This window comes from Phodopus roborovskii, unplaced genomic scaffold (assembly GCF_943737965.1).
Source record: "Phodopus roborovskii unplaced genomic scaffold, PHOROB, whole genome shotgun sequence".
Lineage (NCBI taxonomy): Eukaryota > Metazoa > Chordata > Mammalia > Rodentia > Cricetidae > Phodopus > Phodopus roborovskii.
In genome coordinates, this window is record NW_026126636.1 from 1,540,816 (window position 1) to 1,566,400 (window position 25,585).

General features: G+C 46.4%; 1 protein-coding gene across 1 annotated transcript in view; it reads right to left on the bottom strand.

Moving 5' to 3' along the window:
* Positions 1-4,938: 4,938 nt before the first annotated feature.
* The window catches only part of Tshz3 (teashirt zinc finger homeobox 3), a 72,614-nt gene continuing 51,967 nt past the window's right edge, over positions 4,939-25,585 (bottom strand). Inside the window, exon 2 of the mRNA XM_051206988.1 lies at positions 4,939-9,879. Coding sequence (XP_051062945.1) covers positions 6,671-9,879 — 3,209 coding nt within the window. The 3' untranslated portion in view covers positions 4,939-6,670. The remainder of the gene's footprint in view (positions 9,880-25,585) is intronic.

The window sequence follows — 25,585 nt, forward strand, 5'->3', positions numbered from 1 at the left end:
GTCCTTCAGCTTCTGCCGACTCGGTTTCATGGTCACTGAGGCGGAACTCCAGCGACTGTACCTCCATTTTTTTTTTTTAAGCTAAGAAATGGGTCCTTCCTGACACACCTATTTCATCTCTCTCTCTCTCTCTCTCTCTCTCTCTCTCTCTCTCTCTCTCTCTCTCTCTCTCTCTCTGTACCTCTGGCTCCCTTGACCCAAGCTTCTCCAGCCTCACCTGTGGGCACAGGTATAGATGTGCATCGAATAGTCACAAAGACAGGGCATAGCCATTAGGACTTCTTTTTCTCCATAAATGGTCCAATTAAACCAGATTTCAGTGTCCCATAATTTCATTTCAGTTGGCCTGGGAGATCTCTAATTCACAATTATGGTGGTCATAAATGTGTCCCAGGAATCCTGCTGTGGGGGAAAAAAATGGAAGCAAAGTGTTGAAACACCATAATTTTTAAAAACATAGTCCCCAAATTAAAAGGTGCGCCTTTAAAAAATTTCCACGTGTTGGCACTGGGGTTGGAACCCAGGACTTCGCAATTACTAGGTAAATGCTCTACAACTGAGCCACATCTTAGCCTTATTTCAGTTTTGAAAAGGAGAACAGAATAGCCAGCTTACTGCTGCCCAAGGCTGCAAAGAAAGGCTGGTGAGATCTGCAGGGAAGGCTTCCCACCCCAAGCTCAGATATGGCTTGATTCATCAGCAGCTAAGTAAGGGCAGGTCCTTAGGCTTTGGAGTTTGCAAGCTAGCTGATATCCTTGGTGGTGTGTGTGTGGTGGGGGGGAGGGGGAGAGATGGGCAGCAACTGCAGACACCAATGCCTGGCATTTGTGTTTATAATTTTATGCTCAAGGTTAATTGTGTGTGTCCTTGGCTTCGATCAGCAATATCAGTATGTGAGAATGTGGCATGGACCCATATTGGCAAAAGAACGATTCCTAGAAATACTCACAGACTGGAAACACACCTTCATCACTAAGAGGCAAGAGGTCTGGCTTAAGAAATCACCTTGTCAATCATAATGGTAGCTGGCACTTTCTCATCGTTCTAGATCTGTAATATCCAAAGTAGTGGCTGCTGGCCACATGTGACTGCACAACACCTGACACATGGCTGGTACAATGTAAGAACTCAGTTAATTTTGTTCTTATTTCAATACTTACCATGTGGTTATTGTCTGCTATCTAGTGACAATGAAGCTAAGACGGCAAATAACAGCAGGACCTAACTCTAGTTGACTGTGAATGCAAAATTGTACAGGGGTCACCTTGTTGGTCAGCATGAGTGATTTATTAATATATTAGTTTACAACACCATACAAAGGTTGAAAAGAGGGAGTTTCTCTGATCTATTGTTAGATTTTAATTTTGAACGCACCTGGCTTCTTGGAGTAGAGATGGGGCATGGATCCCCAAATTCTTTGCCTCTGGAAACAGTTTTGATGGAAGCCTCTCCTGAGACCCAGAGCTGTCACTAGGCTGAGTCAGCCTTGGGCTGTCTGGGATTGGCTCAGCCATCAGAAACTGTCAGGCAGCTAACCAACAATTTGGCACATCCATTGTCTTGGCAAGGTGGAGAACTTAGAGCACTCAGAGCCTATGTATTACAGGCTTTTCTTGACCTTTATCGTGTGTGTGTGTGTGTGTGTGTGTGTGTGTGTGTGTGTGTGTGTGTGTGTGTGTGTACTGTCAAATTCATAGCGACAGAAGAAAATGGACTTGTGGAGCTCAACGTTGTGCTAGGGGAGATAAACCCCTTGCAAACAAAACCAGTGTTTGATGACTGCCCTGCCCTGACACAACAGGGCTACAACACTAGACATAGGCAGGTTAGCATTTTCCAGAGAGGGATGTAGCAGCTGCTGTCTAACCCCAGATGAGTAAGAACTAACCCTTCCATGTTTTGCATAAGGTCATCAGTGCCTTGAGAAGTTAGGGATCGTGTGATGTTCTGAGCATAATTTTGGAATTTCTTGGATCTGCTGGAGGCATAGAGGTACTCAGTGATGCAAGTACTTCAAAGAAGTGTGTATTTCCAGGTTGCCTTTGCCAAAGATTACGCGTGCTTACTAATAAATCCCTGGAGAGAAAGGAGGTTAGTGTTTCTATTACCAGAAGAATAACTCTCCAGTGGAGTGAAAATGGTAATTTCTCCATTAGCTGAAAGGAATAATGGCTATTATTTTTAAAGTTAAAGTATTTATTATTAAAGAGTGGTGTTGGGGTTTGCTGTTTTCATTTTTATGATAGCTTCCTATAACGGAGCGTTGTTTCTGCACTAAATTGTCAACAGAATACAGCGCCATTACAGTGTTCCTATTTCTGAATCTGAACTGTGCAGATGAATTGAAAAAAATAAAATCATCAAATTTTTTTATTAGGTAACTTGGAATTTCTGGAACACTCGATCTATTCAGTGCAGTCTTGTTTTCCATCTGCCCCTGTGTCTTCTGTCTTCACAAATCTATTCCTTCAAGGTGGCCCTGGGCAGCTAGCTAACAGGCCTTCACATGGTAGAATTGCAGGTCTAGGAGCAGTGAGCCTACCAACCTGAAGTGATCTGTCTCTCAGAGAATCCAGTCTGGGGTGCAAAGGCTCAGGGCACCCTGGGGAGACATGACAGCCTATGGTAATCAATACAAATAAATATATTGCCTTTTGCAGAAGGAAAATTGAATGGAGATACCAGGGAGGCTGGGCACTCACCATCAACTTTCTCAAACTTTCATGTAAGATTTTGTTTAATTATAGAATTCTTGCTGCCTAAAATTTAAAAGATACATCCTTGATATTTTTGCTAAATGTTGACTGCAGCGAATAGCTAAGATGTGGCATATTGATTTCTTGTTGTGAATTGAGCTGTTCAAGCTCCATTTAAGATTTTCATCTTGCATGTAGCCCTGAGCACATCATAGCACCATAAATTAGTTAAATTGCACATTTATCACAAATGTTATTTTAAGATACTGCGTAAATGTGATGGCTGGAAGATATACCATAGGACTAGAGTGAAACTGAGCTTGGGCGGCTGAGGTCAGGGTCAGCTACGCACCTGTGATTAAAGGCCCCCTCCTTCTGCAAATCTACCCTAGGCAAGATCCACTCGGAGGTCTACTTGGACACCAATTCTACCATTTTCCTTTTCTGTGCACATCAGTCATAAACTTCGTGGTCAACAAAAGCCCCGGTAATTCACTTTGGATGGTCCTCTTTGACTTGGGGCCGCAATGAGTTATGATCTGAACGTCTTCTTACATGCTGCCTACCCTGTTGCCAGGCCAGGGTTTTGTGATCTGGGGGAAAAGTAGCCCACCTCTCAGTGCTAAGTAGACTCTCTTTACTCAAAGGGAGGTTTGCATTCAATACCTCCCCTTACTAACACATCCCTGGAGGTAGAATTAATTTTGGGTTTCCGTTAGTACCTGCAGGCCTTTCGGAGCTTGGAGTTCAAGGTGCCAACTGAGTGTGTAACTCACTATCTACCTTGGCTATCAATCTCCATGTCTCCCCCCAAATTGAACAGCCCTGATAATAATCCTGGGGGAGGGGGAGGGGGGAGAAGTGCAGAGTGTTGGGCCCTTCTCAACTGCGAAGAGGGGGGCTCCACCATCACTCACACAAATCCCCTCTCCTTTCAAGCCACATGGGCCCTGGTGATGACGAGAGTGTTGTCAGTTTAATCTGTTAGATGCAGGACTTTGGATTCTAATAAACCGATGCTATATTTAACCTGTGAAAAATTCAAGAGTGGAAATCTGGGCTTCAGGATGCAAAGACACAGAATGCACAGTGTGAGTGTGGGGAGGGTCTCTGCACCCTGAGCCAGGTTCTGGGGCAGTGCAGGTACCCTGGCAGAACACACATGTCTCTTGGCTTCCTTGAAGTAGAACCTTAAGAGAAAGACATGGGCTAGCCATGCTGGAGGCAAGGAGTGGAGCTGACCAGGACCAGGAGGCAAGGGACTCTTCCGTGGCTGTCTGTACCTGTGTGCCCACATCACAAGGTTGGAGTAGAGTGCCTGTGTCATTATCTGCCACATGCCCATTTTAAACTCCAGCGGAGCTCTTTCTGAAGCCCCAGAAAGAGAGAGAGATGGATTACGGAGAGAAAATAGAGTAGATGGCACATTTGGACTTGTCTTCACAAAAAGGGGTGGGAGCAGTGGGGAAAACCTGTGGGCGTGTTGCCGAACATTTTTGAAAGGGCTTAATTTAAATTTTTAATAAAAGAGTATCTTTTTTTTTTTTTCCTTCAAGTTGAGGTGTTTTATGTATTACACGGATGTATCACATTTCTCATTTGTATAATTCTAGGTTAGGAGCTCTGATTCCGCCTAACTGCAAGACTAGTTTGAATATAGTAATAAAGGTATTTTACAGTTTTACATGATGTTCTCGGCATTTTGTTGGAGTGATTTGCCAGGGCCAATAAAAGCTTGTGATTATCATATAAATGCTTCCTTCCTACCCTTGCCATGAATGGGTTCGGTCTCCCTGCCAGGCCCTCCCCCACCTGGTTAACTCTGGCTGCTTTCACTTGGGAAGCCCAGGTGACCTGTAGCCTGAAGTTGGAAAGTCTGGCTCCTCTCTGCTTCCTGATCTTTGAAAACCTTAAGTGACCAAGGACAAACCACCATGTGCAGAATCTCTTAAAGACCTTTCCCCCTCAGCCTGGGAACACTTGGGAGCATCTAGAACCGGAGACCAGACCCACCCGGGAGGGTTGTCCAGTGTGACCTGAATGAAGCTCTGATCATGGAGATGTTACTGTGACATCCCCCGGCCACAGGGGCTCTAGCCTCATGTGCATCTTCTTTCATCCCAATTTTTACTCCTGGGGGAAGTGCTACGCAAGCCTCCACCAAAGTTCACTAAAACTCCCCCTGATTTACGCGAAGCCTCCAACTGCCAGCACCTGGCAGACACAGCAACCGAGTCAGTCATAAACAGATCGCATACAATTTAATTTTAATGTGCTCGTTAGCCGTAGCACATCTCAGACATAATTGTGAACGCAACACAAAATTATAGCAAAAAGACAATTTTAATGCTGCCGTAGAAAAAAAGGTTATATGAAGAGTCACATCATGGTGTGCCATTGTCAACAACAAAACAGGGCACAGAGTGTGTCACGGTGTCTGTGGTGTTTACATGCCAATATTTTATACATAGGTTCTCATGTGGTGTCGGTTGTGAGTTATTCCTGCAAATTAACTGCCAGGAATGGAGAAGAACAGAATGGCTTGGAGAGCTGGTAACCACGGGTTACCTTTCATAAGCCTAAAGATAAAACTGCAGCGTGGGATCTTGGAAGAATAATTAGGAAGAACAAAACAAAGTTACTGATTGAAATTTTAAAAGAAGAAAAGAAAAGGAAAGAAAAGAAGAGAGAGAGAGAAGGAGGAAAGCATCCCACGTTATGAACTAGCAACCAAGAGGGTTTATAAATAAGTAAAAGAGGTTGTCCCCAGAAGAAAAGCCTCATGACATTTAAGCAAAGGATTACAGTACAAACATTTTAAAGGCTTTATCAATGTTCAGGAAATACAGTACAAGTTGTTGATCTTTCTAATTATTTTTTTTTCCTTTTCAAAAACACTTAACCCTTTGAGCACTGAGTTTATGTCTGAGCATCCTTTAATTTCTAATAAATACCTTTAAGAACCATGTGCAAAATAGTTGTGATGCCTGCCAGGGATGGATTTCCTGGCCTCAAAACAAATTCTAATAGAACGCTAATAAATATGTATAATTTAAACATGAACCCTCTATCAATATAGATGTGCCGTATAGCAAAACAAACATCATTCCTTGCTTTGAGATAATGCTTCTGTATATTTTATAAATGCTATCTGTGGAATTTTCTGTATAATTTACAACGTTTGCATGTAAAAAAAAAACAAAAAAACAACATAAACCTTAAAAAAAGAGGAAGATAAGGAAATATACACTATACAGAGGCATGGCTTGTGCCCAGAGTATAGCAGATACATAAAACACTTGTTATAAATGCAAGAAAGAAAGGGTCATTTAACCAGTCACATTTTCCCATAAGAGTTTGAAATCTATACAATATATACATCTATGTTTCAATGTGAAAATAATATTCTTTTAAATTTCAAGGCGTGTTATACCCCTGCAGACCTGCATAAATGGAGGTTCCTATTATTCCTTATGACTAAGCTGGTAAGGAGTTTAAAAACAGAGTTTCATACATTATTGTTATTCATTATTATTTTGTTTTATTATTATCTTTTTTTTTTAACCAAATTAATGCAAAAGTGCTTCGTAGTACTCAGAGGGCTAAAGATGAAAGGATGAGAAATGCCAGCACACCCAAGTTTCATGGAAAAAGTGTGCCTGGTTTCGTTATAAATGCTTAATTAAACTGTCTGTTAATGCATGCAGCTTGAAGCATCGAGGGGATGCTCACAATTAAATCCCATTTACACAAAGTTCCAAACACTTAGCACTGCGTTTTAACCTTCGTTATTTTACCAGTAACAACAGCTGATTATATGCACCTCTCTATTAAACACTGTACAGTTATACCAAACAGTCTAGCCCAGAATGATCCTGTGTAGTTAACATAAGAACATGTGCCAAGAACAAGACAGAGGGGCTCTAAGGTGCCTTCAGCATTTCCCTCCAGTCATTTCCACCCTGGAGCAAATGCTACTGTTTGTCCAGCTCGGAAACGAACAGAAGGTGGTCTTCTGGTGATTTCCCGTGTGTTTTGCTAAGGTGGAGTTTAACGGCATGCTTGCTTGCAAAGGTCCGATTGCAAAGCTTGCACTGATAGGAGGTCCCCAGGTCCTCCTCCGGGGAGGATGTCACCAATTTTTCTGATGGTGACTTGGTTTGTGCTATTTGATTGTTAATCTGTTCAGTGGAGAGTTTGGATAAGTCCCGTAGCCGGAAACCCAGATGTGACTCTAGGTGGCTGATGTACGTGGAAGGAGTCCTGATTTGTGACGCACAGTCGTTACAAAAGAACACAGGGTGGCCAGTGTCCAAGTTTTTGAGGAACTTTGTTCCACCTGTCCTCCGAAGTTGGTACTTCACGTTGGCCAGCCAGTGGCTGATGGTGGTCATGGAGAGCCCGGTGAACCTCGAGATGTGCATGCGCTCCTGGGGGCTCAGATCTGACATGATATACTTTCCCTCTGATGTCTGCCGGAGGCTGGCTGCAAACTGGGCCTGCAGGATGAGCAGGTGCTGAGGATTCCAGTTTGACTGGCGGCCTTTCCTCTTCTGGGCTGGAGTTGACTCCTCGGCCTCTTCCAGGGTGGCTCCGTCAATGTCAGACTTCTCAGAGATGCTGGAAGGAGTAGAGGATTTTGACGTGTGGCTCTCTGTCAAGTTCTTCAACATATCGGATATATCTGACAAGGCATTCTCGCGCAGTGGCGAGTTTGACATGAATGATACGACGGCAGATGTCTTTGCCGTTGTCACTGTAGATGAGGAAGTTGCTGGGGATGTGGACGTGGGGGACAAAAGCCCTGAACCTAAAGAGCAACCTTTGTCACTCTTTCCTTTTGTCAAGTCTATGGGCTGGTCATTGTTGACGTGGTAGAAATAGCGGTCCAGATGGTCCGCCTTCTTGGCCTGAAGGGGTGGTGGGGTGGCCACGGCTGCCTTCTCGGCTAGACTGTTGCTCATCTTGAAAAGCATGCTCATGGGGTCCAGTGCAGGCAGGGAGGGCTTGGCGGCCTTGCCCAGGTGGATATTCATGACCGACTGCAGGGCACTCAGGGGGTTCACAAAAGGCTGTTCTGGTGGGTGGTCCGTGATGATGGCTGTGCTGCCGCTGAGACTTCCGCTCAGGGGCTTCACCAGCTCCTTGCCATTCTCCACTGGCTCTGTAGCAGGGCTCACCTCCTTGCACCCATCCCGTGGCGGGCTGGGGCTGTTCTCCTGGCTTTTGAAGCCACCGTCACTGGAGGCTTCCATCTTAATGGGCTCACTCTGTTCGCTACTGCAGGGGGACGGCGTGGCCCGCTTGGGTGGTGACAGTTTGCCTTCAGGCTCTTTCATTTTCTCCTCGACTTTGGCAACTTTCTCGGTGACTTTTTTCACCAGCTCTTCCATGGCATGAAAGTTTGCCTTGGGCATGGGGGAGGTCTGGCTGCTGGGTGGAGAAACGACCAGGGTCTGGGTTTTTGTAGGAGACACGATTTCGCTGTTGCCAAATATGGGCTTCAGGGGTGTGCTCTTCCCTGAGGAACCCAGGGACAACTTCATCATGTTGGGGAGCTGGTAGGCAGCGTGGATGCTGGGGTAACCCCCCCAGCTGGGAGTGCCATTCTGAGCCTTGTTGATGGCAGACGTTACTGTGTTTTCAAGAGATTTAAGGATATCTAGTCCCCCTTTAGGGCTCTCTTCTAAGTCATTTTCAGTCAAGTAGTGGTACTTAGAAGAAATGTCATACTTCTCCTCCTCCTCCGTGGTCTTCTCTTTCTCCTTGGGCTTCTCATCCATGACTGCTTTCTCCTTGTCCACCTCCTTTTTGACCTCCACAGTCAGCTTTGGGGAGACACTGGCAGGCGTGTTGGATGGAGACGTGAACGTGGTGGCCGCCAATGGCACAGACTGTACCTTCTCATCCAGCAAGGTGGTGATGGTGGGCGTGACGGGCGTCTCCATGATGGGCTTCCCCTTCTTCATGGCTGAGTTTGTGACCTTGATAAAGTGTCCAGTGACCATCATGTGGGCAGTGAGCTCTTGGAGTGTGTCATGGGAGCTGCCACACTCCATACATTTGAGGATCTGAGACTTTCGCGCCTCGAAGTGCCATGCATAGCTGGCCCCGTTTTGGTGGCCGTACCGGTTATTTGGTGTGATGTAAGGGTTGGAGTTCTTCTGGAGAGTGTCACTGGTATCAGACAGGGTGGCTTTGGGGGTTCCACCTGTGGAGTCGGGGGAGCTAGGCAGCTCCAGCTCCAGCGAAGGCTTCTTCCGAGCGGCAGGGATGATTTTGGCTGCGACAGGTGTGACAGGTTCCTTGAGAGGCACTTTTTGGTAGTGTTTAGTTTTGATCATATGGACACTCAAGTCTTGGAGGGACTCAAAGGAGTGGCCACAGTACATGCACTTCAGCACCTTCTGGGCGTCTTCCTTCCCTTCCATTTCCAACAAAGACCGTTTGCGAGGCTTGGACCAGCGCTTGGGGTTGTTGTTGTCGGTCTCATGGTTGTCATCGCGATAGTGACCTGTCTCGTTCATGTGCACCGTCAGCTCCACCAGGGTATCATAGGCGGCACTACAGTCTTTGCAACGGAACTTGCTGGCCCCGGTGAAGATGGAGCCATATAGCTTGCTGCTCTGTCGATACAGCTGCACGGTGCTGAACAGGCTGGGCTCAGGGAGCATGCGGTTCTGTGACACCTGCTGCAAAGTCTTCGCCATAGCACTCTGGTGCCAGTCAAAGCTCCCGCTGCCACAGCTGCTGCTGCTGCTGCTGCTGCTGCTGCTGCTGCCGCCATTGTTTTCAGAGGAGGGCTGGTGCAGGTTCAGGTTGAGGTTGGACCAGTAGGAATTGGACAGGAAGTTGTTGTACACGGCCTTCATCTGCTCCAGGCTATCTGACACGGTTGTGTCCTCCAGGGGCACGGGGACCTCCTTGGTCTCCTCTTCATTCTTGATGGAGCTACTTTCAAAGTCAGCCATCCGGTCACTGGTCTCACTGATATGAGATTCGCTGTCCATTTCGTGGCTGGAAAACTCAGCGGCTGGTGAGTTCTGGTAGCTCGGGCAGGCCTTGCCGAGTTCCTTTTCTGGACACATGTACTTGGCTGAGGGTTCGCCATCGGCCGCTTGCTCCTCAGGCTCTATGTCATCCTCTACCAAGGCGGCTGCCTTTAACTCATCGGAAACATAGGCTGCCATGGTCCCAGGCGAAAATAAGAGATCAGAAGGTAAGAACAAATAGGAAGAGGAGAGAAAGAAAGAAAGAAAAGAAAAATTAGTAAGTGTTGATCATACCTAGAGTAGGTTCTTGGCTCTTGGGAGTGCGGCAAATGGGATGGGCACACTTATTTGTAAAATTAAATAGTTAAAATATGATGTTTCTTTGGAGCAAAAAAAAAAAATCTGCTCTTCAAACACAATTTGCCACCTTATTCTTCTCAAGGGGCAACAGCTTGAAATTAAAACTAAATTTGAAATTAATGAAGCACATTCTGGAGGTGGCGTTCACTTCTAAAGTAATAAATTACTTGTATCAACCTCAGAGACAGCAGTTCCTGTCTGTCAATTAATATGTCTTATGCTTCTCCTACCTCTAATGCATTTCTTAACAGACAGACTTACAATTTAAATTAAGCAAGCTTTTTTTTTTAAACTCATTACATTTTTGAGGCTCAGACTTTAATAAATATAAAGTACAAAAACATCAATAAGATTTTTACCAAGTAAAAAGGAAGTTCATCAATTATAATAAATTAAAACCTCCTTTTCTTCTGCTTTTCTTCGTCCTAGGAAAGTAGGTCTAAAAGAAACCCAAAGTAAGTTTCTTGCCAGGAATGGGGTCTGGTGTTCCTGGGAGAGATGATGGTGAGTGGCCACAACCCAGCACTGGCCCTGTACCCCACATGTTCAGCCACCCCCCCCCCACACACACACACATGCATGCACACATATACTCTCGTATGGGATTATATCAGAGAACAGGTTCAAGAAAATTGGTATGCGGAGCTCACTCCTGCTGTATAAATATATACAAGACCTGCTGGTGGACCTTACAAATGTCAAAGTGTTTGCTCTTTAGACTACTTTGTCAATATTTACTCAGAACAGGCTCCATGGGTATCCTACAGGGATTCTGTCTTTTTTCCAGGCCTTGTACTGGGAATGGAAACCCAGCAGGCATTCCTGAGCAGGTGGACGGTGGAGTCCAGCCGCTAGGAGTCCAGGAAGAACCACTAACTACCAAGGGAGACAGAGAGCCCTGGGATCATCTGTGTTGATGGGACGCCTTGATATGATTTTTCCATTCTCAGGTTATTCTATACCTTAGTGAGTGTATGCACACTATGGCATGACAAGCCCTGCCTGAACAACGGCTTTTAGCTAAAGGAGGAAGGGAATGGGGTGGGTGATTTTTTTTTTTTCCTGCTGCAAACTAAAAAACAATGGATACAGGGTGTGTGGCACAGACTTGTAATTCCAGCCCTGGAGAGGCAGAGACAACAGGGTGGGTTCCAGGGCAGCCAGGACTACATGGTGAGATCTTTACAAGCTGGTTTCAGAAGACCAATGGTGAATGCATGGAGTGGCAGGGATGTGGCACTGGTGGTTGCTGGAGTGATGGAAAGAGACAGTGCTTAGAGAACGGAGGGGGCCTTGTTTGTAGAACTCAACAGCTCAAGTGATTTGCTCCAGGTGAATTTCCTAGCAGAAAAAAATAAAGTTGAAAGAAAAATGTAACTGATTCTTTGGAGCCTGTGCAGGTGCCCCTCCTTCCTATTTGAACACCCGTCCAATTTGCTGTTGCTCTAAGTTGAACTGCAGGGAGGCAACTCCCCAAGTGGTGGTAATGTAATCTTGGATGAGAACCAGCTTTTATGTTCACCTTAGGAAGCAAGCACCTTGAGTGTGAGCCATAGGACTCCCTTTAGAAACATCCCAAAGAGCTGGAAGTGATGGTCTACACCTGTCAGCAATCCTAGTATTCAGGAGGCTGAGGCAAGAAGATCTCAAGTTTTAGGCCAGGCTGGATAAACGTGGGGAGATCTTGTGTGGGAAAGAAAAGAGGAGAAAGAGGTTGGCAGCATTCAGATGGTGGTGGTGCACGCCTTTAAACACAGCACTCGGCAGGCAGAGGCAGGAGGAGCTCTCTGAGTTCTAGGACAGCCTGGTCTAAAGAGCGAGTTCTAGGGCAGGCTCCGAAGCTACACAGGGAAACTCTGTCTCGAGAAAACCAAAGAAAAAAATAAAAAAGGAGGAGGAGGAAGAGGAAGATGAGGAGGAGGAAGAGGAAGAAATTGGCAGACGTGTGTTGCTGTGATACGCTCCAGTGTGAGATGCAGCAGCGGTGAGCCTTGAGTCTGAGGCCATGCCCTGAGGGGAAGGTCAGAGGACCATCACATAACCTGAGGGACACTCTTCTACAGACAGTGTAGAATGTGAGTCATGAATTAGAACAAAACAGGAAAGAACAATCTCAAACTCATAACTTTCCCTAATTTGCAGAATATTCTAGAAATCTTGACTCCCAAATTGCCTTGAGAGAGCCAACCTGGAGGGAGGTCAGCTGGAGTCAAGTGACTGAGTGCTCTAATTTGCCTGGACTTACCCTGGCTTAAGACTCCCTGTCTCTCAGGAGTCCACTCAGTCTGGAGCAAACTGATGAGGGCTGGGGCATTCAGTGGGTTTGCAATTTCTCTTACAACCCTCACAGAGCGCAGCTCTCCAAAGGGCAAACTGGGTTTCAGTCTCTGGGAACTCGCCAGGTGGCCCATGCACTAAGGGGGAACTCTACAGTGCAGTCTGGGATGAGAAGGACACATGGGCGGTGTTGCTGCCAGAGACCCACAAGGAGGCTGGGCCCCACACAGATTCAGACAGATGCTGTCACGATCTGAATGTGGAATGTCCTTGACAAGCTAATGTCTTTTCTAAACTTAGTCCTTTGCTAGTTTTAGGGAGTTGTGACCTGAGACCGTAACCTCATCAGCAGAGTCGATTCCTGGGATCAGACTTTGAAGGCGAGGCTCTGTTTTGGTTTCTGGCTTTGGTACTTTGTTTCCTGCCTTGGAAGATGTGACCAGACTCTTTCCACTCTTGTCCCCAGGATGAAATGGTAGTCCCCCCGAATCAGGGAAGCAAAATAAACCCTTCCTCCATTAAATTGCGTCTGCTGGGAAATTCTGTCCCCAACATTGAGAAAAGAAACAAGAAAGGCAATCAAAGCCCTTGTCTCATAGATAGGCACGATCTTAAGCCTGAACACCGCATGCTAGGTTATTGCTTATATTCTGGAGCTTGCAAACGATTAAGAATGAGAGAGGAATAACTCCATAGACATCAGGGACCAGGAGAAGTCAACAGTGGATGTGGGGGTGCCCACAGTACCATGAGTATATGGAGAAAGTGAATACTTGTCTCAGGGGCTGCCTGGCTCTGGTGTCTTTTACGGAAGCATCTACACACAGAATTCCTGGAAGGCCATTTGAAATCCTATTTACGTGCATCATCATTGACATGACCAGCTCCTACCACGTGCTGGTCCCCAACACACTCTAATATGCTCTTTGAGATGGACAACAGTATCAGAGTGTCATTAGTCTGATGAATGAAAAGATTATTAGTATTAAAAAGAAAGCATGGCCAAACTCCCTAGCCCTGAGAAAAAGGAACATGTGCCTTTGCCAGGAAGGTCTGGGTACTTGGGAGATAAGGCCTCCCCCACACTTTAGCTCCAGCCTTGACCAAGCTTCTGAGAGTCCTTATATGCATATTGGCACACTTTTGTGCCAGGAACCTCACCACCTAGCAAGAAAAGACCAATGGGTTCAGACCCAGCAGTAGGGAATATTTCCTGAGACTAAGACGAAGATACTAACTATGGATTCTTCTTCCACACTATAGTGGATGCCCAAGAACAGGCATTATTGTGTTGTGCGCTCCTCTGAGGATGTTACGAGAGCCCAGCAACATGCTGTGTTCAAGGGCAGCCTGTCCTACTAGGACCCTGGCTCAAGCAAACAAACTTGAGAGTGGAAATAGGTCAGAGGAGTGGCAGAGGGGATGAAGGGGTGGGACACCCATTCACTCCACAAACTGGAAGCTGTTCTCCTAAGAGAAATAGCCTTTTGCCTCTGGGCCTCAGTTTCCCTGTGTGGATAATATGGTGCCTCACTACAATGATCTGTAAGGTCCGCGTCTCCACTTCCGGTTTTAAGATATTTGTGAGCAAACAGTTAAGAATTGAGGTTTCAATTTGTCCTTTCTGGTACATGACTAAGCAGTCTTAATAAATGCTATCTGGGGGGGCCGGAGAGATGGCTCTGTGGTTAAAGCTGAATATTGCCCTTGAAGAGAACCTAAGTTCAGTTCTTAGTTCTTGGTTCCCATAGCAGGCAACTCAGAACCACCTGCAACTCCAGCTCCAGAGGACGGACGGACGGACGGACGGACGGACGGACGGACGGGGACACACACACACACACACACACACACACACACACACACACACACACACACACCAAAAATCAAATCATAGGCTTTATCTAGTCCATTTTTTTTTCTTGTGCTGGAGATCACCAAACTCAGAGCCTTGTATATGCAAGGCAAAAATCATTCTACTTTTTAACATACATTTATGTGTATTTTTTTATGTTGCTTGCATGCATGCCTGTCCACCACGTGCACATCTTGTACCTGTGCAGGCCAGAAGAGGGCATTGTAGTTATGGGTGGTTATGAACTGAGAGTTGTATCTGGGTCCTCTGGAAGAGCAGCCAGTGTTCTTAATGGCTAAGCCATCCCTCCAGACCTTTCCTTCCCCAGCCCCTCACTTTTTAAAGCTAGATTCTTGCTCCATAGCCCACGCTATCTGAAGTGTGGAATCCTCAGCCTCCCGGTGTCGGGATTGCAAGCTTGTGCCACTGTGCCAGGCTGGAATCTTCTCTTCTTTGGATGGAATCTGACATGCAAAGTCTCTGTTTGCACAGAAGGATCATTTCTAGATCTTGGGACAATTAATACCCTGGGTACAGTAAGAGGAGGACATTGGTGTCTTCAGTCACTGTGTGGATTAGTAGGCTTTCAGATGCTGATGCAGTCCCAGTACTGGTCAGGAAAGATGGCCTTGCCTTTCTCTTGTGTACTTACTTGACTCTCCCACAGCTATTTAACTGTATACGCATGCTAATCTGAATTCTTGCACCGTGGGCTGGGGATAGCCTACTCACAGTAGACTCACAGCATTACACATCCGGAAAGAGGTTAGCCTGAGGTCACTGCCAGGTGCACTATGGCATTGACAGCCTTGGTAACAGGGTTGGTTATGCCTCTGTCCCCTCCCATCCCAGCCTGGTGCAGACACCACCAGCATTCTCCTTCCCCACTCCACACCCTTCAGTCTAGTACAAACAGAAGCCCCTGGGACTGTTACAAAATGCTGACTACTCACATCACTCACCTGAAGTACACCCTCAAGACTGACCTCGGGCAAAAGCCCAAATTCCTCAAAGTGCTAGCAAGGTCCTACTCCCTACTCTGTTCTTTCCTTCCAGCTCTTCTGGGCCTCTAGGATGTGGCCAGAGCTCTCATTCCTAACTCCCCATCGCTCACTGCTGCCTCCCAAGATGGAGACTTGATTCGGGGTACAAGTCCATTTCTGGGATGGAGAAACAGGCAGTTTTTGTCCCTGTAGTTCCCACCGACCTCACTGGTCTATAGCCAGGTGCTAACCAAATGTCAGTTCCATGTGGTGAGGACCAAGCTCCCACATTGCGATGTCTCCTCCGTGGCCCTAGTGTCTGGCTGTGCTACTCAGTTTGATGTCGCCTAACAAAATACCCAAGGCAGGCTAATATGATAAAGGAAGGGACACACTCGGCTCATAGGTTTGGAAGTCTTGGATCCAAACTTCCCATTGCTGTCTTTGCAAGAGCTCCTTGACAAATACCAAACATCTGTGTGGAGGGGAAGGCCACATCTTAGAACAGGACAGCAAGGAACACCTCAGGGCCCTGTGTGCTCTTTCGAGCCAACTCCCCTAAGGACTAACGCAAGGTCCCACAAGAACAACCCTAATTGCATCTGAGGACAAACTTAACAGCCTCCCTCTATGGTGACCTTTAGTGGTCCCTCCACTCCTTACATTGTCACACAAAGGATCAAGTGTCAATACATAAATCTGTATGGACCAAATGTCAAATTATATATCTATGATGGACACCTTTAAATTGGATCTATCCTGGCCACTCAACCTGCATGCACAGAGGGCAAAAATGAACACCACAGTGGACTTCTTCCAGCTCCCTCAATAGCTAACTAGCTCAGGTGGGTCCAGATTCAAGTCAGTCCCAAGATGGAGATGTGCTAGAGTGTGATGCTAAGTTCTTTCTGCATCTGCTCTGAGTGTGACCGACACGGATGCATCATTGCCACTTGGGCTTCATAAGTAAGACTGAATTTGCTGTCAGTTCCAACAGTGGATGCAGCTGGACTATGAGGACTAGGCAGCTTCCATCCCAACTACCCACGGCTGCACAAGAAGCAAAGAAAAACTCAGGAGTGGGCAGAGACTTACAAATGAGGGGTAGACTCAGGGAGCATCTGCATCGCACATTTTCCCAAGTCACTTGGTTGATAGTCTCTCTTTATGAGGGTAGTCAAGCTGCCATGCCAGCATCCTGACCTATATCCAACTCCCACTTGCTCTATTCCAGGAGCAAAACCACGGTGTAGAAAGACACTAGGCATTTGAGTGCTGGCTTGGACGATGAGTTGAACACTAGAACCCAGCCAAGTGGAACCAAAAGGGACACAGGTAAAAGAACATTCCTGAGAAAGAGGCTTATAAATGCATCCTTTAAAATTCAATTACCCAGCACTCCTGGAAGGGCTCGCCACAAAGGGAATGCTGACCTCAGCCTGCTATGTAGACTGGACAAGAGGGTCTCACGTTTCTTGCTTCTGGTCTTTCCAAAGGTCGTGGGAAGGGATGAAGGAATTTCCAGGGTTTTTGCTGTTGTTGTTGCTTTTAAACCTGATTTTCAAAGAATTACACTGCACTATTTCTGACCCCCTACCCCCCCCCAGATCTGGATGTGAAAAAGCCCAACCCCCAAATGGTCTGGGAGTGAATGTATGCTAGAATATAGAGCAGAATAGTTCCAAGGATCCCACACCTTCCTGCCCAGGGGGGCTGAAGGATTGGTGGATATATCCAAGGGTAAAAAGCAGACCCACCATAGCCACAAGAAGGGCAAGAAGCAGTAATCCTCTCAACAATAGTTATCATCCTTGGCTAAAATCAACTTCTGGATAAAAAAGGAAATTAATACACTTCATATAAATATAAAGAGCAAGCTGAGGAACACTAGAATTTCTTTCTGGATAAGTGGAGATCACTTCATCACATTGTCAGTAAGCTTACCCCAAGGTGAAGAGGCAACTGCTTGGGTCTCAGGCTGTGCAGGCTGTGGGTAGACAGGTGGGCGGGAGTGGGGTATGGCTGGGAAGAAAGGGAATGACTCTGCTGTGTTCCTAGAGATGATTACAAGTTGCTGTGTACGTGTAAGCATATTTAGGGGGTTAGAACTCTAGGACCTGGATACAGTGCTTTACAGACTGTTCCCATGGCTGCACAGAAGAAAAGAGACCAGAGAGCACACTTCGTGGCAAGTTTAGATTGCATCTTCCCCACATTGTTGCCCAGGACTGAGGACTAGGATACAAGGGTGACTCAAGGTCAGTGTTTGGAAGCTAAGGAGGGGGAGAGGTGAAGGGGACAGAGCCAAGAGGAGATGAAGTGAGGAAGGAAAGACGGGCAAGGGGGACGAGAGTGGACGCAGAGGTGATCGGGGAAGGAAGGACTAAGACATGATGGAGACGGGACAGGATGCAAGCTTGAGATCGTCACCCTATGCTGTAAAACGGCAGTGGGAATTCTGGTGTAGACAGAGGTGGCTATGAGGGTAGCCACCAAGGTGGCCATGGAAATGAGGCCCCAAAGGAGTGCCAGCGTCCCCTCAGTCCCCAGCTCCCAGTCATACTGCATCCTGCAAGCTGAGTTCAGATTTCTTGTCAGCTCAGTTCCTACTCTGCTTCATCTATGTGGGGGCAAAAACAAGTGCCAAGTTCTCAGAAATGCTCGCCTAAATCTAACCATGAAAACAAAGATGGACAGATAGAGTTGACCCAAGAATGAAGCCTTGTGAAGGCTGCGCAGGTAAGTACTAGAGGCTCTGGGGATCTCCTGCATAAGAGTGTTGCACACTTCATGATGACCCTCCGTGGTCATAGCATTTACTGTATCTACTGCCAGATGAGCTGGGACTTAAGAACACTCCTTGGATATCTGAAGAGCCCAGACACAAGTGCCTTGGGAGCATGAAAAGGCAAGAGATAGCATTCAGTGCTAGGCTGCCACTGGCCAAACCCTGACTTCCCTCCCCAACAACACAGCAACCCCAGGGTCTTGACAATCAAGACAGAGGGATCCATTTCTGTCTGCTGACTGGGAGAGGGGTCAAAGCATCAAGAGTGAATGAGAATGGGGCTGTGGGTGTGGCTCAGTGGTACAATCCTTACCTAAGATTCACCAATAAGGGATTCGAAGCATGGCTAGGAGGTAGAAAGTTTGCCTGGTATACAGGAATCCCTTGCACTGGGGGAAGAATCAGGTGGCAAAAATAAATCTAGGGAAGTGGGCCTGGCTAAACAGTACTTGGTAAGACCAAGGGGAAGTGGCTACATGCCAACCATCTGTCTGGTTAATAAATATGAAACAGGGAGAGAAAAACAAATTGTTGTGGAGAATGAGAGTTTATGTGTGGATTCAAGCGGTCACAGTTCAGTGGAGACTGCAGGTATATTCCATCCATTCACTTGGACTTCCAGAGTCACATAAAGACATCTAGAAGCTCTTAAGAAAAATGGCAGTCATGGTCACTTAAGACAAAGGGAAGATGTCAGAACCAGGGGCCTAGGTAGCATTGGCACTGTTTGCCGAGGTCCTCAGAAAAAGGGAGACAATCCCAGTGTCTCAAACCAGGCCTGAGGGAAGGGCATAGCCTGACTTTCTAGGGAAGGGCAATGGCTGAGTTATAATGCAGAGGCCTTCTCCAGAAGCCTGGCCACTCTGGGATGACAACCTCCCTTAGATTGATGGTTTTCTCCACTAGCAAGGTCAGGAATATTAATTTCGTACATGTTAATTTGATGTAATGTGCACGGCGGAGGCTCATTCGGTTGGGGACCACTGTGTTAACAGAGCAGGACTGCTTCCTGGCCAAGAAAAGCAGAACATTACTTGATTGGCAAGGGAAGGCGGTGTGTGTAAGGCCATGTCACTCTGGCACAGCCAGGGTGACAGGATGTTGTTGCAGTCATTACAGTCCACTGCTGCTTAGTGGAGCAAGGACGGCTCTGCTCCAAAGACACCTTCCCACTTCCCATGGGCGGGGTGGGGGAGATGCCCTGCTGCTCCAGACCAGGAGCTGCTTCTCCAGATGCGGCAGAGAACAAGAGGCTAGCTCCTTGGTACCTCCAGAGCCACCTAAATCAGCAAAGCTCAGAGACACCCACTCATCTCTGCCGACTGAAGCACTCCTCACAATTCCAAGTTGGAGAATCAGCCTAGGGGCCTGCCAAAGGACGCACAGAGAAAGGACATGTGCTGTATATACAGAGCGGAGTACTATTCAGCCACAAAGAAGCAAATGATGTCATCTTCAGGAAAGTATATGGAACCAGAGGTCATTGTGCTAAGTGATGTAAGCCAGACTCAGAGAGAGCTTTCTCTCAAATGTAGAATCTAAACTGTAAGAGGAGAAAGACAGAGAAGAAAATAGAAGATGGAAAGTTACGGAAGAAGAAAGTAACCAGTAAGAATGGGCGAGGAGGGACAAGATAGGATGGACACGTTCACATTATACAGACACATGAAAATGTCACAGAGAAATCCATTATTTTTGGATAATTAATGCACATTAAAATCGTTTGAAATAATATTTCAATATGAAACTAGGAGAGCAGCAGTCACGTGCTGGGTCCCCATACTTCAGGCTCGTGTCTCTGGATACTTGCCACAGTGACAGTACCATCAGTCCTTGCTCAGAATGACCTCCTTCCTCTCCTAAGGCAGAGGCCTAGGGGTAGGAGGAGGCCTGGAATCTGGGAGATTCGCCAAGATCCAAAAGGGAAGGCAGCCTCCCCACCTGTCTCAAGAAGAGACAGGAATCTTTCACGCCTTTCTACACGGGGTACTCTGCTATTCTGGGGTCTTACCATGTGTGAAGAACACCTCACGTGACAAAAGCAACTAGTTGCCTTTGATAAATCTTTAGTTAATGGACAGCGAGTGAACCATCTGACTTAGCGTTGTCTTTGGCGTCAAGCCCAAACTCCACCCAGAATCTAGCCAACCCTGCTGTTTCACGACATGTGGCTCTCTAAGATGGCTGGATCCTCACCTCTCTATCCCATAGTAGCACTTTAATACACCGGACACAGAAGGTCCATGAATGCAGAGTAGGGGGGAGGTGAGGGTGTTTGGGGAGAGTGCAAATCTGGTTGATGCCATTTGGTTAAACCTGGTGGCCAGTGATGTGACTCCTGGTGTCAGGATAAGCTGTGGCAAGAATGGACAGAGACATAAAAAATCCCTGCTGGCCTTTCATTCTGCCTTTTGCTGAGCTCAACATAGTTTCACATCTTCCCTCCTAGAGTAAAACCAAAACCACAAACTCTCACCCCTATTCCCATATCCAACTTCCTCTATTCTACAAGCAAGGAGGTAACTCCTAATGTGATGGAGCCAAGGACTTAGGACAACTTCACATGAAGAAAGAATTCTCTCATCTTGGTGGAATAGAAGCTGGGTGGATTTTCATGGATGGTTGGACTTCTGCTGCACACAAAGTGGTCAACATTAATCAAAGCTGTGTCCCACACATCTGCAGCTGATGTACGGGAGCCTGTGGAGGTGAAACACAGTGTTTCATAAGTAACTTGTGGTCTTCAGCAAGACAGCTCGATTGCCTACACACTTGAGAGTCTCAAGACAATCTCAAGAAAAGGACAGCTGAACCTGGGCAATGGGTTGGGGAACTGGGTGCCAACCCTTGAAATGGGCATTTTCAAAGTGGTCATACGTATACAACTCAACTCTCTCTGGGACTCACTGGCTCTTCCCTCTAACCTCTAAAGAGCTGGGTCTACAAAATGGTAAATAGATGGCTTGAATCAATCAGGAATTAAGACTTACATGGAAAAGAAGGCAACTGATTTATACAACACATTGTCTATTCACACATTCACTTGTCCATTTATCCATCTTCCATTTATTCATTCACCTATCAATCCATCTACCTACTATTTATTCACCCATCTATTCGTGCATCCATCCATCTGTCTATCCAACATGTAATGGACACAATTAAATATTGCAAATGGTTAGGTAAGGAATAAGGACCTACTAAAATGAATGTGTGAGAGACACAGTCTTTATTTTTTTCTTATCAAGATGGCCTTTGTCACACGGAGTACAGGCGCATTAAAGGAGTCTATGTATTAGCACAACTATCTTGGCTTGACATTCAGCCAAGTTCCATGCTACCATTTTGGATTTTTATTTTATTTTTTCTAGGTCTAAAACACAGGGTATGATGCATACTGTGCAAGTGCTCTACATCGGGCCACACCCCCATTTCATCACTCTAAGCAAGTGCTCTACCACTGAGCGACACACTCAGCCCCTCACTGGGAGATTCTAGGCAGGGGCTCTACCACTGAGCTATACACTCAGCCCCCCACTGGGGGATTCTAGCCAGGTGTTGATCTAGAAGCACAGACATCTTCCAGTTTTTGTCTTCCAATGCCCCACTCCACAAACTCAAGCTACAATCTAATAATTAATGTTCCTTGGCCTTGCCTAGCCTTGAGCTGTTTCTTCCAATTTACATATAATGTTGATCTTTTCATGTCCTACCTGTCTACCTGTCCTCGAAGATCTAGACTATTCCACAGCCCCTAGAAAATCATCTCTCCCATCTCTCTGAAAGTGACCTCCTTTCATCTCAGGGATGGCACAATGGATGGGAAGTCTTCTCTGCACTCCAAATTCTAGTGAGATAGGGAATTATCATCAGCATGGTTTCTGTGCATCCCTCTTGGTACTAGCCTCTCATATAGTGTTACACTACTGGACCGTGTGTATGAATTGCATCTCTCCATAAAAGAACTATGTCCTTCTCAGCCCCTGGCATTGCTAACCATCCTTGGTGACTTCAGGTAGATTTCATGTAGTACTGTTGATGGTGACCATGAACTAAGAGCCACATGGACACCTGAAGAGTCTGGTAGAGGATTGAGGAGTACTCCATCTTGCTGAATATCTCGCCATGGGGGCTCTGTTCCCATTTCCTCAAGCAGAAAGTCAATAATACAAGTGCATCTCACAAGTACTCATCTTACAACCGGATGAGAACTCTGAAGGGAACGTGCCTACCATTACACCAGAGGAGCTGGTCTCTGCTCGCTCTCCATCAAACACAAGCATGGTAGCTAACACTGAGCCCCAATTAGGCAGCCCTGACCCAGCCCGCAGTCAGCTGTGGTCCATTATTCAGCTACCTTCATTTAACAATAACCTAGCACTCAGGTGGCCCTTACCTAGTGTTCAGTCAATGCTCAACCAGCCCTGGTCAAATCTGTACTAATCAGACCCACCCAGACTTTACCCTGTACTTACATAGTATTCATAATATGTAGAGAGCATGAAGCAATAATCTAGCACCCAATCAGGACTAACCCAGACCTCACCTAGTCAAACCAGTTTCCTCTCTCAGCATCCAGCACCCAGCCAGTACTCAGTCAGCACTTACCCAGGCTCACTTACCACCACTACTTGAATAGATCAAAATGAAATCTTCCTAGCCAGTTTAAAGAAACCAAACCAAGGTTTCAGAGTTCCAAATCATTTGTAACTCTGATTGACATGTATATGCTAACAGATTCCAACCTCCTTTTTTACTCAATAAAATAGATGTCTCCAAACAAGTATACAAATAATGCCCATCAGCTGGTGCACTACAGTGTATTTTTTAAGCATCATGCCTCACAAATTTATATTAATATTTATTTAGCACGAGTTAGGTGCTCTCTAACTCGGGAGCTATCCTTACTTCCCACCGAGGGGTGGGGCGGGGGAAAGAAAGAGGAAGGGAAGAGGAAGAAGGTGGAGAGAAGAGGAAGAAGAAAAGGGGAGAGGAGGAGGTAGTGAAGAAGAAGAAAGGAGGAGGAGGAGAGGAAGGCAAAAGAGGGCAACCATTTCGATGTTGCAGTCACTTATCAACATTTTTTGTTTGTTTTTCAAGACAGGGTTTCTCTGTGTAACAGCCCTGGCTGTCCTGGAAATCATTTTATAGACAAGGCTGGTTTTGAACTCACAGAGATCTGCCTGCCTCTGCTGGAATTAAAGGCATGTGGCACCACTGCCCCATGTTACCAACATTTCTGAGGCTGCCCCAAAAGTGGACAAACAAGCTAATTGCATGAAATATGTGTCCATGGGTTACAGTGGTAAGAAAGGATAAGATAATACAGCATTTGGGAAGACAGAGAAACAGAACTCTCCTATGGAAACACAGTTTATCCTGAGCATTAGGCAAAAATGTGGGACATGTCTAGAAAGTGACATAAACATGTACTCAGTCACCCAACAAGTTAATGCCCAGGTACATTCCTAGCGGAAGCACAAACATCTGGCGCATAGTAAACTAGCTTATGACATCTTTCGGGAAGCTCCATCATAAATTGCAAGAAACTAGAAGGGCCTCTATCAACAGTAGGAAAAGCATATCACCATGCCAGAATAATATATAACAGCAGGAAAAAAAACTGTTATAAGAAATACCAGGAAGAAATCTCATAGAGGTTGGGAGATGTGGCTCTGTGGTGCACCGCTTGCCCAGAAGACACTGGTGAGAGGCCATGTATGTGAGCCAAAGCATTTACTAGAATTTACTAGACTTTACTAGAATTTACTATAATTTCCAGTGAGGAGCTAAAGGCCTAGAATCCTCTCTGGTGAGGGGTTGGAGATATGGCTCAGTGGCATAGCCATTGCCTAGAATCCATCAATGAATAGCTGAGGCATGGCTCAGCATGGCAGAATGCGTGCCTAAAACCCTCCAGCGAGGGGGCTGGAGGAATGGCTCAATGGCAGAAGGCTTGCCTAGCATGTGCAAGACCCTGGGCTCATCACAAAACTAAAGCAAAAGAAAGCCCTACAAATAATACTAAGTGAGGGCACTGAGCACAACAGCAAATGCACTACTTAAATCCATTTGTATCAATTTCAAAATTATTATAAGCCAAGAGCATTGCTGCCCTTTGTAGAAAATGACTGTGAAAGACAAAGGGACTCTCAACTGTCATGTCTGAGCCCTAGTTAAGTGAAAGCCTTCCCATGGGGAAAATTAATTGACCTGCACTAACATTCTGTGCTTTTGGTATGTTACAATACCAAAATATGAATAAATAAAATTTCCACAACAATGTAATCCTTCAAGTGTTCACATGGGAAGATCACTAAGACATACTATGGAAAAATCAAAGAATTCTATCTTCTGTGAGAATCCTGTGGTGAATGTCCCTGGACAGGTGCAGAAGGGTATGGATGTAAAGAGACCCCAGATTCGGGAGGGCACGGCCTGATGAGGGGGTGATGAGAGGCGACTAAGGAAATGGGCTCTGACCTGCATTGCTGAAACTCACAGACACTTGGTGGAGCATGGGGCACCTGCAGGACATCCCATTCCGTGTGGGGGAATGTTCTATAGAGACCTCGGGAGCCACAGTACCTGTGTGCACACAGCACACATTCACATCTGGGAGACTGGTGTGAATGAGAGTGGCTTCCTCTCCTAAGGGCTGGATGCAAAGATGTAGGTGTCTGAAACGGCACCTGGGCCAGGATGCCAGAAAATCTCACCCATGTCTATATCCTGCCTCAGTTCCCCATGGGTCCTGGCATTCTGGGTGAAACGATACAGACGATGCTAATGGACTATAGGAAAGGAGGAAAAAATAGGCAAACTTTATGTTTGCTCTCAGGGGAAACAGGAAGCAGGAACCACCATCTAAGAGGAAGGCTGCTGGGTGAAACTCCAAAGCATGCGTGGGACATGGTGTTGTCACAGATGGGAATAATATTCTCACTATGGGTACCAGTGGACTTTAGGGATGTCCTTTACTTCAGATTCAGGTCCAGCCACTGAAGTGAGTCCCACCCCTGCAAAATCCCAGGGTCTGCACACAGCTGTACTACACTGATCACCTGACGAGCTCTCAGAAGCAGGTGTCTGTGAGACGGGTACAGGAATGTCCCAGTGAGATGTGCAGGGAGACCTTTCTAGCAGGGGGTGTACTGAATGAGATACCCTCTTAACATGGAGGGTAGCAAGGTGACTTAATTCCCCATTCCTGCCTCATTTCTTATTCCTTATAACCAACAATAAGTCCTGGATATGGATACGAGGGCTGTGACATCTGTCATCCCAGTAATCATCTGGACTGATTTGACTGGTCCGGCCGGCAAAGCAGTGCCTCCTCTCTCTCATTCGCTCCCTGGGTGCCTCTCTTGAAGGGACACACATGTTCGATGACACAGGCCTCCCATAGTGGATGAGAGCCATTATTCACTCAAGGGTATAAGAAAGGCTACTCCGTGTCAGAACCATGAGTAGCTCTCAAGAACGTCCTAACTACGACCCTCTGATTCTAATGAAGCTATGCCACACACATCAGCTTTCAGGGGAAGAAGCAAGCCAAACACCAGCAGCTAGCCACCGTGCCAGCTTCCTGCGTGCATCTTCCCATCCCTGACCTGAGGGGCTGACAGCTTCAG